The following is a 15,496-nucleotide window of genomic DNA, read 5'->3' as shown; positions in this document are numbered from 1 at the left end:
AAATTCCTTAATAGCAGTATATAAATAATTTTTGTGTTTTGACCAAATTTAATTCAGGCATATCTTAAAAAGATCAATGTTAATCATATTTAAAATTATGTTTTAAAGTTAATTTAAATTATATGTTTAGTCTGTCCTAGATATTAAACACAATATGAATTTTTTAAAAAAGAAAGTGCAGTCAGAATAGAGTTACCAGTCAGCATAAAATAATTTGTCTCATCAAAGATCATGACAAGGAAGAAGTGGACAGAGGTGGCAGGGCACAGAGTCAGGGGTTTGAGAACAGGGGTTTCAGTTAACTGAGAGGCTCCCGTGGGAGAAGGAGCATCGAACAGAGAAAACAGGACTCATTCTTGCAAATGTTTTTCTGAAAATGGCCCAAGTGGCAGATAGGTTCAGATATGAGGATATAGACTTGACTTGAAATGCCCACCATGGAGATATTCTTTCTTCTGTCTGAGAGACTGGTTGATTATTGTCTTAAGAGTGAGCCTCTGGGGCTTCCTCTAGTGGAGAAACAGTCCAAACCAAAAAGAGCCGGTCCATCGGATGGCTGGTGTAAAAATGGACAATGTCTTTTCCAATGGCCTGGCTATTTAAATAAAGGCACATATTGGGGCATGGAGTTCTTGAGTTTGGGACTCCTTGATTTTGGGTTTAAAACGTGTGCAAGGAGGTCCCCTTGGTCCCTGTAGCTGTTGTGGCTCTAAAGACATGTGTCCGTTTGCCTTTTGTAAGGAGTTTCCCCACTGTGGCTGCTGTAACTCTATGTTGCCTTTGCTAAGGGTCACAACATTTATTTAGAAAAGCACAGGTTCTGGATCCAAAGTTCTTTTACATGAAATTGGCTGGAGTTCTAGATGGTTGAGTTCTAGAATCCTCAGAGCCAGATGAGCCCATGATTCCCTGTCTTCTGGTAATCTTACCTACCTACTGAACCCAGTCCAGTTTCTAATTTGACCCAGTCAGACACCTGAGGCCTTCCTACAGACCCAGCCCTGTTTCTGTCATGACTTCTGAACCAATCTGCTTCAAACAAAGTGCTCAAATATACTCAGAGAGCCCAAAATGCAAATTCACAGAGCTCAGAATCCAAGAGAGAACTCAACCATGACCCCAGCTGCTGCGAGAGATCAATGGGCACAGTGGGCCCTGGCAGTTACCTTCGCTTGGTCTCTCGGTGTTTCTGGGAATCACTAGAGGTCTACTTTGAATCCCGTTTCTGGCACCTGGAGCAGCCTGATGTTTCTGCTGACATCTCCTCAATCAGAACAATCACAAAAGGCCTCATTTGGCTCCAACAAGCCTGAGAAATGTAGTTTTTATTTTGGAAGGCCATGTGTACTAAAGTTGGGAAGGGATATGAAGAGACAACCTGTCTTCACGCTGGCATCTGCATTTGGCCATTCATTGCTAATATTTTCCTATAACATCCAAGAGGGGGAAGGTCTCTCCTAGTGTCTCAGATAGAAAGTTCCAGAGCTTTAATCAAAGCAGCTGTAGAGGAGATAGAAAAAAAAAAAAAAAACTCGGACTGATGGTTATGTGAAGGGGAAAAAGGTGTCAAGAAAGGTGAACGTTTGGCTTTGAAGTGGCAATGGTTTTCTAGGGCATACTATATGATGAAATTGCAAAGGAGAATAAAAATGCCCATTTAAAGTATATTACTAATATTAAATGGAGATACATTTGGAAAGAGAGTGTATACAGGAAAATTTAAAATGTGGAGGTATCTGGTCCCTTGGGCTTCTGCAGCATGTGTAGGCTCTGCTGGAGTGGAAGGACACCCAGCCAAGGCATAGTGACCTGGAGGTGACTCCTGCCACTGTCACCTGCAAGTCACCTGACTTTGCCGTGCCACAGTTTCAGCATCTAAAAATCTTGGTGATCACTTCTGTGGCACTCAGGGTCTCTCCCACATCTGAATTCTGTGAGTCCTTAAGTTCTAGATGTCTAGTAGGTTTCAGGTCAGTGAGGAAACCCTTATCACCTTAGTCCCCAGCAGGGTGAAAGGTGCCATCTGGGTGAAGAAGCCATGTTAGGCCTTCAGTGGGGGGACACTTGTCGATTGTGTAGCTACACTCAGGATCTGTTGTCTGTACTGTCATTGTTTTCCCTCTGATAGGGTTTGGATCTGTGTCCCCACTAAATCTCATACTGAATTGTGATCTCCAGTGTTGAAAGTGGGGCCTGCTGGGAGGTGATGGGGGATCATGGGGGTGGAGTTCTCATGAATGGTTTAGCACCATCCCCCCTTCATACTCTCTCTTGCTCCAGCTCTGGCCATGCGATGTGCCTGCTCTCCCTTCCCCCTCCACCATGATTCTAAGTTTCCTGAGGCCTCCCCAGAAGCTGAGCAGATGCCAGCCATGCTTCCTGTACAGCCTGCAGATCCATGAGCCAATTAAACCTCTTTTCTTTATAAATTACCCAGTCTCAGGTATTTCTTTATAGTAATATGGGGCTGGACTAATACACCATCCTTGTTCCTGTGAATTGTAGGAATTACCACAAATATACCTAAAGGGGACTCCATGGTTGGAACAAGCAATTTTAACATGCATGACGGGGCGCTAAAACAAAGTACTGGTGCTCCTTGACCTACTGTGGGGTTATAGCCTGAGAAACCCATCCTAAGTTGAAAATATTGTAGGTTGAAAATACGTTTAATCCATCTAGCCTACTGTACATCAAAGTGTAATCCAGCCTACCTTAAACATGCTCAGAACACTTACATCAGCCTATGGTTGGGTAGAATCAACTGGCATCACAGTTCACTGCAGAGTACCGGCTGCCCACCCTCGTGATCGTGGGGCTGACTGGGAGCTGAGGCTCCTGGCTGCTGCCCAGCTTCATAAGAGAGTACCCCACCACATGTCGCTAGCCCAGAAAAAGATCAAAATTTAAAATTTGATGCACAGTTTTTGCTGAAAGTGTATTGCTTTTGCACCACTGTAAAGTCAAACAGTTGTGAAGTTGAGCCATCCTAAGTTGGGGACTGTCTGTAATGGTAAATATTTCCTGTTGGTAATAGCTAATTCATCTGTTATAGCACTAAATCAGTTCATCATCCTTTACAATTAAGAGGCAGGTCTCAGGGATATATTCAGTTCTGTGGTAACCAGCAACTAAGATCAACAACAGTTATGTTCAGGTATGCAAGAAATAGTAAGCTAGAAGCTCAGGAGAAAGAAAAGGTAAAATTCACGGGTTAGAATGATCAGAGCTGAAAGTTAGATAAGAGAATTAGCCTTTTGTGTTGATTAGGTGTTTTTTTGTTGTTGTTGTTGTTCTTGTTGTTTTTTCGAGACAGGGTCTCACTCTGTCACCTAGACTGGAGTGCAGTGGTGCGATCTAGGCTTACAGCAACCTCCACCTCCCAGGCTCAAGTGATTCTTCTGCCTCAGCCTCCCGAGTAGCTGGGATTACAGGCATGCGTCACCACGCCCGGCTAATTTTTGTATTTTTAGTAGAGACAGGGTTTCACTATATTGGCCAGGCTGGTCTCAAACTCCTAACCTCGGGTGATCTGCCTGCCTCGGCCTCCCAAAGTGCTAGGATTACAGGTGTGAGCCACCACCCCCAGCCGATAAGGTTTTGTACAAGTGCCAGAATATTATCATTGATAATATTTTCAGCATTTCAACTTTTCAGTTATTTAAAAACCTGGAATTTCTAATAGTATAGCACATTGCCCTGCCTCTGACAGGCTCTCGCACACCCCGACCTTCAGAGCTCAGCCTATGACTGTTTGCTTTCAAGTCCCTGGTATTTCAGTTGTGTGTCTGAGTAACCACACCCAGTTCATCTTAGACTTTGAAGTGTCTAAAATGTTAGGTCTTGCGTAAAATATGAAATGCCTTAAGGAATTGTTAATTGTGAGATGCATGCATCACAAAATAACTAACACTATCCAAAAGAAAGCAGATATTATTTGTTTTGACATTTCTTTAATGTGGTAGAAAGTCACTTTCACACATACAAATGGTAAAATATACATTAAACATAGATAACATGCTAGGATTAGCTATAACATAACAACAGAATACACAGATTTTTATTTTTTTATTTTTAAAATTTATTTTATTATTAGCTTTTTAAAGAAACAGGGTCTTGCTCTGTCACCCAGGCTGGAGTGCAGTGGCACGATCTTGGCTCACTGCAGCCTCCACCTCTGGGGCTCAAGCAATTCTCTCACTCCAGCCTCCCAAGTTTCTGGGACCACAGGAGCATCCCATCAGGCCCGGCTAATTTTATTTTTGGTAGAGATGGGGTCTCATTATGTTGCCCAGGCTGGTCTTGAACTCCTGGGCTCAAATGATCCTCCTACCTCAGCTTCCCACAGTGCTAGGATTACAGGCGTGAGCCACAGCACCTGGCAACACATTTTGAAAATAATATTGTTTCTTAATAAGCAGATCTTACTTTCTGCCATCCCTAACATTCCTAGTCAAGAAAAAAAAAATGGCTTCAACTTTTTGTCCAAAGCTTTCAGGATATATTCCTAAAGAAATCTCAGTAATATTTCTTCTGGCCTTTTTGAGAGCAAGATTTGAAGGGATTTTTGTCATACTCTTTTAAAAAAGCAAATGAGGGATAGCTCTCTTCAGTGACAAGCCAAACTATGAAAACATCCAGACCCACAATCCTTCCTGTGCCAGTGTCAGGCTGCCCCTAAGGACAGGGAAGTCCTGGGGAGAAAGCATTTTGCCCAGATGAACACGTGAACTCAACATTCGTGTGCATGCTTCCGGTGAGTTGAGAAATCTAGATGACCCGAAAAGATTTTCTTGCAAAGCAATATCCCTCAAAACCCCATTGCATAATGGCTTTTGTTTTAAACCTTTTTGAGTAAGGGATCTTTTTGCTGAGTGGCTAGGCGTTCTCCAAACAAACCCCCCAACCCTCACAGGTACAGCCTGTTTTGCTGTCTGCTCTCCAACTCCCTCCTGTGACTTGAAGGAGGAGATTTGATAGCCCAGGGTGATGTTTCAACCTCCTGTGGCCACTCCACCCTTAGGTGGGTGCCTAGTCATGCCAGAAAAAAAAAAAAAAAAGCTGGGGGAAGAAAAACGGCAGGCGGGCCTAGGTGAAGTCATCCAATGAAGGTTACTGGCTGAGCGGGGACACCTTCTCACAGGACTGGAGAGAGAATGCAGGGCAGCTGGGCAGGGCTCACTTCCAGCCACCTGTCACGGTACTGGGAGTAAGAGGTGACCTATTTATTTTTAGAAGGGGGCAGTGATAATAACCCAGCTCCTAGCTTCATTCAAGGGAGGCAGGCGCTTTGGAAGTTTGTAAACACCAACTTTCTGAGTAAGGGAGGAGCACTTTTTTTCCAAAAAGGAAAGAACGTCTCTACTGGGTTTTTTTCCTCCTGATATTCAGCATTAGAGTAGAAAAGAAACTATTGTTTGGCCACATTAGCCGTGGTTAGCAGGTGCTGCAGCCTTTGCCACTGTTATTATTTTTAAAGGGCAGAAATGCCTGAAGGTGAAGACTTCGGACCAGGCAAAAGGTAATTGTGATATATACGTACTTACTTATTCTTCAGTCTGTTTCATTGGCTAGTTATCTTTTTAAAAATACTAATTTAAAAAGGAGTTTAAAATGTAAAAATATGAAGAATGCAGCCCTTTAATTCTAGGAAACATAATTTTCTTTGGCACGAACTCACTCAAGAGAGGCAAATAACTTAATGTCCTCTTAAAAACTTATGCCAATAAGTGCTTTTCTTGAATCAGAAAGTGATGGCCTGAAATTTTTTAAAAAATGTTTCCCAGCACATAATGTAGAATCTACTTGAATGTTTTAATGTTGAGTTTTTAACATTAGATGATAGTTGTTGGAAATCTAAGCTATTGAACATTTTAAAAAACCTATTGCATTTTAAAGATTTGTTAAGCATTTCTAAAGTTTAAACATTGGACCAATATACCATTTTGATATTGTAAAACTTTTTAAAACCACAGTTCCTATTGTTGAAAATGTGATTGGGTTCCCTTTACAGGGAGTACATTAATTGTATCACTGTTTATATTAATATCTAACTCTAAGAAGGGGGAGATCAAGAGTACGGAAAGGAAGCAGACAATTAATTCCTGCTCATATGAGCATAATTGTGCTCAGAGTGAAAGTCTGCATTTTAGCCCCATTGCTGTGAACAACTTTTGTATGAGTCAGTTAGATGCCTTCATTGGAATTCTAATTGGGGCCATTGAAATTTGGATATGAAGTAGACAGAACATTATTAAACAAGAAAAGGAGTTGGTCAATTTTCTTGCCAAAGAAAGTGGAAACTGGTAACTCTCTAGGAACAAGGGCACCAAAATATATTTTTGTCATTGTATTAAAGACAAGCATCCCCTTTCAGCCATGGGTATGTGGGGCATGTCTGTGTGTGTGGTAATTATAATCAGTTGTAGTAGAGTCTGTAAAAGCTACTTTTCTCTAGTTTTCTAGTTTCCATTTTCTTACAAATTCCTTCCTAGTACATCAACATTATGTTGACATTTAATTGAACAATGAAACAACTTTCTACATAAAATGACACAGTAAACCAAGTACTTGAAGATGACATTTACAGAAATGCTTAGAGTGGGATATGGGTTAACTAGCTGGTTAAGAAAACATTTCCAGAAAAGTGTAAATGTCAGGTTCAGTTTTGAGATGGTGGGTTGATTGACTCGTATGTATCCCCTTCATGACATTTTAACATTTCTGGAAGCAGGACTTTTATTTTCCTCTTGGCACCTAGGCACTCCCACCAGCTCTCTTCATAGAATTTTCACAGAACAGGCATTTTTAATACATACTTGTAGGATGAAATGTATTGATAAGCTATTTGATATGTGCAGTACATATTTATGGGGCCTACTCATTTTAGAGGTTGAAAGAAGGGAGAGATTTGGCAGAAATGTGATTAGGGTTGCTTTAATGAAATGCAATATTTTCACAATTAAGTAGTAATTATTGATAAATATTTTGAACCACCAGTTTGTGATATTTACTGAACAAACATAAGAATTTTTTTCTAAGAATGCTTTACTGGTTAACAAGGGTAACCAGATAAGAGTGTATAGATATTATATAGCTATACATTCACATAAACATGTATTATACACACATATAATGATTATTATTACCAAGGATTAGTAATATATTGGATTGAAAATGAGAGACTCCCCGTCCTTTGAGGTAGCATATTCCTGTGCCACCTCCCCCTACTACCTGTAGTTTTAATTTTGATAACTTTAAGCTTTTACCCATTGGTGGTTTTCTATGCAGTATACTTTGTCTTACTTCATACATTTGTTTTTTCCCTATCTGTGCAGAAAGAAGGGGCATCCCAGACAGGGAGAAAGTTTAGAGCTAGGCTAGAACTAAAAGATTACAACTGGCCTGGTGCCGTGGCTCACACCTGTAATCCCAGCACTTTGGAAGGCCAAGGCAGGAGGATCCCTTGGGTCCAAGGGTTTGAGACCAGCCAGGGGTGCTGAGGTGGATCACCTGAGCCTGGGAGGTGGAGATTGCAGTGAGCCATGATCAGACCACTTCCTCCAACCTGGGTGACAGAGTAAGACCCTGCCTCAAAAAAAAGAAAAACAAAAAGATTGCAATGGAAGAGGAATTTGACTCTTGCTACCTTCGAGATGAAATGCCATTGGACAAGTCTTTGGGTGCCTTGTCTGAAAGAGAAACAACTGTTGGAAGTTGTTTATCTACTTACAAAGTACATTCTTAGAGCTTGATTGCAGCAGGTTCTAGTTGAGTCTCACACTGAGGCTTTTTCATGTGACTTCAGTCCCATTTTGGCACTTGGTGTCCTAGATTGCTCTGGAACCATCAGTGAGCTAAATCTCAGTTTCGTTTTTAAAAAAATCAGTGGAAGCCAAATGCTCCACAGCTTCATAAGTGTATCCAGGTGTAGGGCCCAGGCATCCAGGGCAGACTGCCATGTGTGCCCTGGTCTGATGGCCCCGAGGCACCATTTGATATTCACCAAATGGACTTGGTGAACCAACGGCCTGAGAGGGGGCAGGTCCAGGAGAGACCCCCTTCCTTGTGGTTTATCTTACGTCAGCCATACCTGGTATTAGTAGGAGCCTCTGGAGACTCCATGCTCTTTTCCAAGGTCAAGAGATGAGGGGAGAGGGTGAGCCTGAATGCCACTCTGAAGCAGGCGAGGAAGGCAGAAGCCCAAACAGGGAGCCTCAGGGGCCAGAGCAGAAGGAAAGAACAATGGGGGCAGCGACTAGGATAGCAGACAGGGTCAAGAAATAGGAGGAAACGTGTACCCTGGCCAGAGGCCTGGCTCTGCAATGGTTCCTTGGCCCCACCTTGGAGCCGGGCCCTGGGAGGACCTCTGAGGCCTTCAGCAAGCAGCCTGGGCTGAGGGGTGTGGAAAGGGGGATGGTCCCTGTTCCAGCTGTCCTGAAGGGAGAGGGACCCTAGGCACCAAGACGGAGCTCTTCATGCATCTTCTTGTGGAAGCGCTTTCCAGGTAACTTCCAGATAATTGTGTTCACATGTTCATTGCTTCACTTGGTAGGGCTTTATGGCGCTCCCAATGTCAGCCAGCTGCGGTGCCAGGAGCTAGGGTGATGTCAGGCCCCTGCTGTCACGGAGCACACAGCCCAGGTGTGGAGACAGACCCCAAAGTGAAAAATAAGTAAGCAAGAGTATTTCAGATAATAGGGGCTGAGGAAATGAAACTTAAAATGGTCGTGTGGGAGAGTACCTGGCGTGCAGGCTGGGGGAGGGGATTAACAGCAGAATGTCACCGGCTAATCCAGGCCCCCGTGAAACATCCTACTGGACTTGTCATATAGTAAGGACTGAAAAGTTTGTCTGCAAAGGCCACTGAGTCCGTACAACTGGAATTTAGTAATACCAGTTTTGCGTCCTCACAGGCCTTTTGTGATCGCTGGACTCCGGAGCGGTAGGGCTGCCGTACATTTGTGTTCCGGATGCACGAAGGTGATTGTATTTAAGATCACCAAAGCACTTTTAAAGCCGAAACGTCATTCGTAATTGCACTGAATTTTATTCTTGGAAGTTTAAAAGAAATTGACTTAAATATATTCTGCAATCCAGATGTTTTAATAATTCAGATTAGCCAGATTTTAGGCTTAATTTTACATTGTTGACAAAGCCTATTGTTGACACTACCATTTCTTTAAAAAATCAGGTGAGGAGGAGAAAAGCCTGGCACAGGAGCCTGACCAGGGTGCAGTTGGGATTCCTGTGAGCCAGTGTATGTCAGCTTTTGTATGTTTGAAAAGGTCGTATGTGGCCTTTGGTTTTGAAACAGGTACAGAGAGCTGAAGTAAACAAAGTTCACACAGCCGTGAAGTGAGGGAGTTGCGATTTGAAGGCAAGTGGCTGACTCCTGAGAAGCCTGTGCAGTTAGATACGTACGTGTATAGCTGTTATGTGCTGGCGATACCCCGTGTGTGTTTAGCATTTAGAAGGGCAGTGTGGGTGCAGAAAGGTCAGTAGGGTTGACACCCAAGGAGAAAGGAGAGAGTGGCTGAAGTGGGAGAGGTACATAGGAGTCCTTCACTGGGCCGTGTAGGCAGCGGTGTGATGGTGAATGTCATGGAATCTGCTCTATGTGGTAGAGAAAACCTTATCTTTAGCATTTGCTGATTCCTGTAGTGTAAATACTCCCACTGTGGTTGATTTCACATCACCACTTGAGGTCACTATAAGTGGAGCTGGAACTATTCACAATAGCAAAGACATGGATTCAACCGAAATGCCCATCAACGATAGACTGGATAAAGAAAATGTGGTACATATACACCATGGAATGCTATGCAGCCATAAAAAGGAATGAGATTGTGTCCTTTGCAGGGACATGGATGGAGCTGGAAGCCGTTATTCTCAGCGAACTAATGCAGGAACAGAAAACCAAACGCTGCATGTTCTCACTTACAAGTGGGAGCCGAACAGTGAGAACACGTGGACGCATGGAGGGGAACAACACATACTGGGGCCTGTTGGGGATGGGTTGGGGGGAGGGAGAGCATTAGGAAAAATAACTAATGCATGCTGGGCTTAATACCTAGGTGATGGGTTGATAGGTGTAGCAGACCATCATGGCACACCTTTACCTATGTAACAAACTTGCACATCCTGCACATGTACCCTGGGACTTAAAATAAAAATTAAAATGAAAAAAAAAGTGAAGCTGGAAAGAGAATCAAAATATTGGCTCTCATGAGCCTGCAGAGGTCAGTCCCAATATACCACTGATTGTGGGCCAAGATAAGAGTGAGCATTTAATTCTAACTGTGCTGTGGCTCCTTCATTTATATATTCCTAAGGTATAATAGGCATTCAATAAAAGTTTGTGGAAGGAATTATTTAGTTTGCTTTTCTTTTCTTTTCTTTCTTTCTTTCTTTTTTTTTTTTTTGAGATGGAATCTCGCTCTGTCGCCCAGGCTGGAGTGCAGTGATCTTGACTCACTGCAAACTCTGCCTCCTGGGTTCAAGCAGTTCTCTGCCTCAGCCTCCTGAGTAGCTGGGATTACAGGCGCCTGCCACCACGCCCAGCTAATTTTTTGGTATTTTTAGTAGAGATGGGGTTTCACCATCTTGGTCAGGCTGGTCTTGAACTCCTGACCTCGTGATCCACCCGCCTCGGGCTCCCAAAGTGTTGGGATTACAGGTGTGAGCCACTGCACCTGGTCTATGGAATTATTTATTTTTCTTCTACTCTTCTACCATAGTCATGGAAAATGTCTCTTAGATATGGAAAATGTTTACCACTTTTGAAATCCTATTTTGTCCCAGCTGGGCTAATATTTAAAATTGATTAAGAACATGTAGAACAATGCAATCTTTTTGATGCAAGAGAGTTTGTTGAGTTTGTTTTGCGTGAGATATCTGAATCACCAGTTAATAAGTGGTGTGCTTCCTAAACCCTTGCAGTGCCCAGTGAGCTTCCTGTAATCACACCCCTGTGAAAGCTGATTTCTGTTTTATAAACACAGAGTGACTAATTCTTTGCTGCTGTTTGTAAAATGTGATGAAGGTGTCTCTGGTTTACCATGCCCAAGGAGGGCTGCAGCTGCTATGGTTGGCCATGGGGAGGGTCTGTCCTTGGTGACTGACAGGACAAAAGCCTAATTGTGTGGGCTTACCCTTATTCCCAGCCTCTTCTCTCTTTATGGCAAATCTGTGTCTAAATCCATTAGAGCGTCTTGCTGCTTCTCCACAGTGGGCTAATCTGGGTCCTGCAGAAACTATGTGGGCATGAAGTCTTGCCTGAGGGCAAGTCTGGTACACTACTATTCATATATTTTAACAACAACGTCTCTTTAAAGAATTTTCCCACTAAAGGATGTTATAGCTGTTCATTTGGGAAGATAAAAATAGTATGGGGGAAAAATATAATGGCAAACAGATCAACTGTAATCTTAATGCCTCGAAAAAATACTGTTATACTGTCTTCTAGTTCTTCCTGGATATATTTTCTTGGCAGAGTTATAATAAGTATCTCATATGTACAATTTTGTCTGCTGCTTTTTTCTCTCAGCAGCATTTCTCAGTGGCATCTAGACATTTTGGAAGCATTTTTAAATGCCTGCAAAAATATCCTATCCTTTGGATTGACCCACGTTTATTATTGCCTGTTTCTTAAGGCCTGGGCCCAGAAGCTGGGATAGCATCAGTCCCACCATATTCAATTGGTCAGGCAGCCCAGGAGCCATGATTAGAGGGGAGGGGACATAGAGCAAACTTTCCCTTGGGAAGAATGTCAAACAAATTGGGCTTTAATTTACAACTAACTGAAAGAGAAAAAAAATGCTTACTTAGGCTGGGCGTGGTGGCTCACGCCTGTAATCCCAGCACTTTGGGAGGCCGAGGCGGGTGGATCACGAGATCAGGAGATCGAGACCATCCTGGCTAACATGTTGAAACCCGGTCTCTACTAAAAATACACAAAAAATGAGCCAGGCGTGGTGGCGGGCGCCTGTAGTCCCAGCTACTTGGGAGGCTGAGGCAGGAGAATGGTGTGAACCCAGGAGGCGGAGCTTGCAGTGAGCCAAGATTGCGCCACTACACTCCAGCCTGGGCAACAGAGTGAGACTCCATCTCAAAAAAAAAAAAAAAGCTTACTTAATTAATATTTATAGCTATAAAATTTTATCAGTTGTTAGTGGAAAGGATATCTCTGGTAGTACTTGCACAGCTCTCTTGTGCTCTTAAAAAAATGCAGGCCAGGCTGGGCGCGGTGGCTCATGCCTGTAATCCCAGCATTTTGGGGGGCCGAGGCAGGTGGCTCATTTGAGGTCAGGAGTTCAAAACCAGCCTGACCAACATGATGAAACCTTGTCTCTACTGAAAATACAAAAAAATTAGCTGGGCATGGTGGTACATGCCTGTAGTCCCAGATACTTGGGAGGCTGAGGCAGAAGAATTGCCTGAACCTGGGAGGCGGAGGTTGCAGTGAGCCGAGATCATACCACCGCACTCCAGCCTGGGCAACAGAGAGCGACTTCGTGTCAGAAATAAATAAATAAATAAAAATAAAAAAAATAAATAAAAATTGCAGGCCAATGAACTCTCTCCCTAACAGAATGATGCGTAGTCGCTTGATAAATAGCTCTTCTACATGGAATCACTTTCCAGTTAATTGAAGCTTGCATTTTAAAGTGTAAACACTGAACGATTTTAACCATTTTAACCATTCTGCTGGGTGACTGTGAGCATGGGATTTAGAATGATGCAATGCTGTTTTTACTCCTGGCTGCAAATCTCAGCCTTAACCAGGTACTAGCTGGGTGACCTGGGGTAAGCTACTTAATCTCTCTGAATTTCATTTTGTCATCAGCAAAATGGGGATAATAATACCTACTTTATAGGTTTGTTTTATAGATTAAATATGGTAAGCCATGTTAAATATTCACTTTAGTGAATGGCTCATTGTTAAGTCCTCAAAAGTAGTTGTTAACAATAATAAATGTATACATAAGTTATACATTTCCTTAAGCGATACAAAATAGGTCACACTGAGTGGAAACACCTCAAACCATCTGTGGTTTACCCCTAGAGAAAATCCTGATTGCCAGACATAATATATAGGGCAGGTCCTTAACGTGTGGTCTACCCACTCTCTCTAGGTGGTAGTCTCCTCTAGGGGGTGTGCAAAGTTACCTGGGGCCCCTTTTCAGGAGAAGCTCCAGCTCCCTAAACAGCTCCGGAGTGCATTCCTGGTTAGTCTGGTCTAGAGGATCTGTGGGCTCTTTGTGGTTTGTTCAGCTTGTTTTGACCCTTCCTAGGATTGCTTTAACGCACGTGAACATTGATATTATGCCATGGACTGTGCCGAGTGAAAGTATTTACTCTTTAGGGGGAAAGCAAGGATGTCTGCCCAGTGCATCTTATAGAGAGATGAGTACCCACACGGCGAATTTCAGGCTCAGGACATCCATATGTCTTTTGTGCAGTTGGTTTGCTTTAGTCTTTTGAGCACTCTGAATCTTCTGACTGGTCCTATTTCCATTTCTGATTGAGCCATTTGGAGGTTTGGAGCTAAAATTTCAGCTCTCCTCTAGCAAGTGTGTAGAACCCTCTGGAATGCACTCCTGTATGGTCTTCTTCAACATGACATTATTCTTCTTCTTCCCTTCAGGTTCTTTAGCCTCACAGTCTCTCATTCACCCATTCTCTCATCTCTCTCTTTGCTCTCCTTGTACCGCCACACCAGTAAATGCCTTCTTAAAACCATGGCACCTGCTGTCTCTGAATCCCAAATTGATAAAGGCATGCGGCAAAACCTGGATGTAGCAATGCATTACAATTCATCTAGGTCACAAAGCATCCTGAGGCAGAAGTTGGGCAACGGTGGTGTAGGGAATGTCCCAGCTGTCCCTGGGAGAAGCCCATAGGCTCTGCGCATATGTCAAGAGGACAGTTGTGTTGCTCCACTTCGTATGGACAAGCTCACCCTCTTATTAGGGAGACAGAAGAAATGACGGTCTTAAAGGGAGGCTCCCATGGTCTTTCAGGCCAGGCCACAACCTCTGTCCTGCTTCAGCCTCATTTGTGCAGAGTTGGCCTGCCCTAGGTGTAATTGTTACCTCCAGGGTAAATACCATGGAGAGTATAAAAGATGTTGCTCTATGGCCCTTAGTTGTGTCAGTGGGGGGCAGGGAGGCATTACCAGACTGCAGATTCTTTGCTTTGGAAGGGAGGATTGCAGTTGTGAATGCCTGATATGGGAACAGTTGAGGGAAAGGGTCGAAGCCCAGAATGTTCTCTCATAGTAGCAGTGATTTATGAAGGGTTGCTATGTCCCCAACATGCAAGTGTTTCACTGGTGAAGCCTGGCACTGCCAGAGGTGGGCAGACACCCACACATGATGGTGGTGGTGGTGAATGAGTGTCACATGGTAATTACCATCAGGAATGGCCGCCTTGCTAGCCATATAAACAAAACAGGAGGAGCTGTGCACAAATATTACTCTGACTTGAAGTGACATCGCCTGGTGATAGTTTGGTTGAATTGTAAGCAAGTGCTTCATTTTGAAAAGAAAACAAAGCCATCTATTGGTGCAGAATCTTAAAATGATACCTCTAAAAATTATAAACTCTATTTTACATAAGGTAAGGGGGTTATGAATGTGTTTATGTTTCTTAGAAATTACTAGTTTCTACTGCTTAGAACATTCTCTCCAGGAATCGCAAATTATATGGCACATATATGTTTCTGGAGTAGCTTATAACATTAGTGGTGGATAACTTTCCCTCAAAAGTAACTGGGATAGACACTGCATGATTGAAGTAAATGAAATGTTAATTCTAAATACAGTCATACGCCGCATAAGGACATGGCTTCATATGTGACAGTGGTCCCATGAAATTATACTGGAGTGGAAAAGTCCCTGTTGCCTGGTGATGTCTTCATCATCCTGTCCCTGGGTAGGCCAAGGCTAATGTGTGTGTTTGTGTCTTAGTTTTTAACAAAAAATTTTAAAAAGTAAAAAAAAAAAATCAAAAATTAAAAATAGTAAAAAGCTTATAAAACAAAGATAAAAAGAAAAAAATTTTGTACAGCTATACAATGTGTGTTTTAGGGTAAGCATTATTACAAGAGTCAAAAACTTTAAAAAATGGAAAAGTTTATTAAGTAAAAAAGTTACAGTAAGCTAAGAGAATTATTAAAGAAAAATTTAAAGAATTTAACTCAATAAGTGTACAGGGTTTGTAAAGTCTACAGTAGTGCACAGTAATGTCCTAGGCCTTCACATTCACTCATTGCTCACTGACTCACCCAGAGAAAGTTCCAGTCCTACAAGCTCCATCCAGGGTAAGTACACTATATGGATGCACCATTGTTTTTCTCTTTTTTTGAGACAGGGTCTCTGTGTTGCCCAGGCTGGAGTGCAGTGGCATGATCTTGGCTCACTGCAGCCTCGACCTCCTGGACTCAAGTGATCCTCCTGCCTCAGCCTCCTGAGTAGCTGCAACTACAGGCATG

General features: G+C 42.8%; 1 protein-coding gene across 3 annotated transcripts in view; it reads left to right on the top strand.

Annotated features, from left to right (window-relative positions):
- Window positions 1-15,496, top strand: part of RETREG1 (reticulophagy regulator 1) — a 147,523-nt gene that overhangs the window by 106,525 nt on the left and 25,502 nt on the right. Inside the window, exon 1 of one of the 3 annotated variants that reach the window (XM_003310634.6) lies at window positions 5,101-5,521. The exons of the other annotated variants lie outside the window; for them this stretch is intronic. Coding sequence (XP_003310682.1) covers window positions 5,487-5,521 — 35 coding nt within the window. The 5' untranslated portion in view covers window positions 5,101-5,486. Of the gene's footprint in view, window positions 1-5,100; window positions 5,522-15,496 lie in introns of those variants that run through there. 3 annotated transcript variants of the gene reach the window in all.

The sequence above is a fragment of the Pan troglodytes genome, chromosome 4, assembly GCF_028858775.2.
Source record: "Pan troglodytes isolate AG18354 chromosome 4, NHGRI_mPanTro3-v2.0_pri, whole genome shotgun sequence".
In the NCBI taxonomy this organism is placed as follows: Eukaryota; Metazoa; Chordata; class Mammalia; order Primates; family Hominidae; genus Pan; species Pan troglodytes.
Note: the sequence above shows the minus strand (reverse complement) of the source record. Positions and strands in the feature narration are given on the sequence as shown.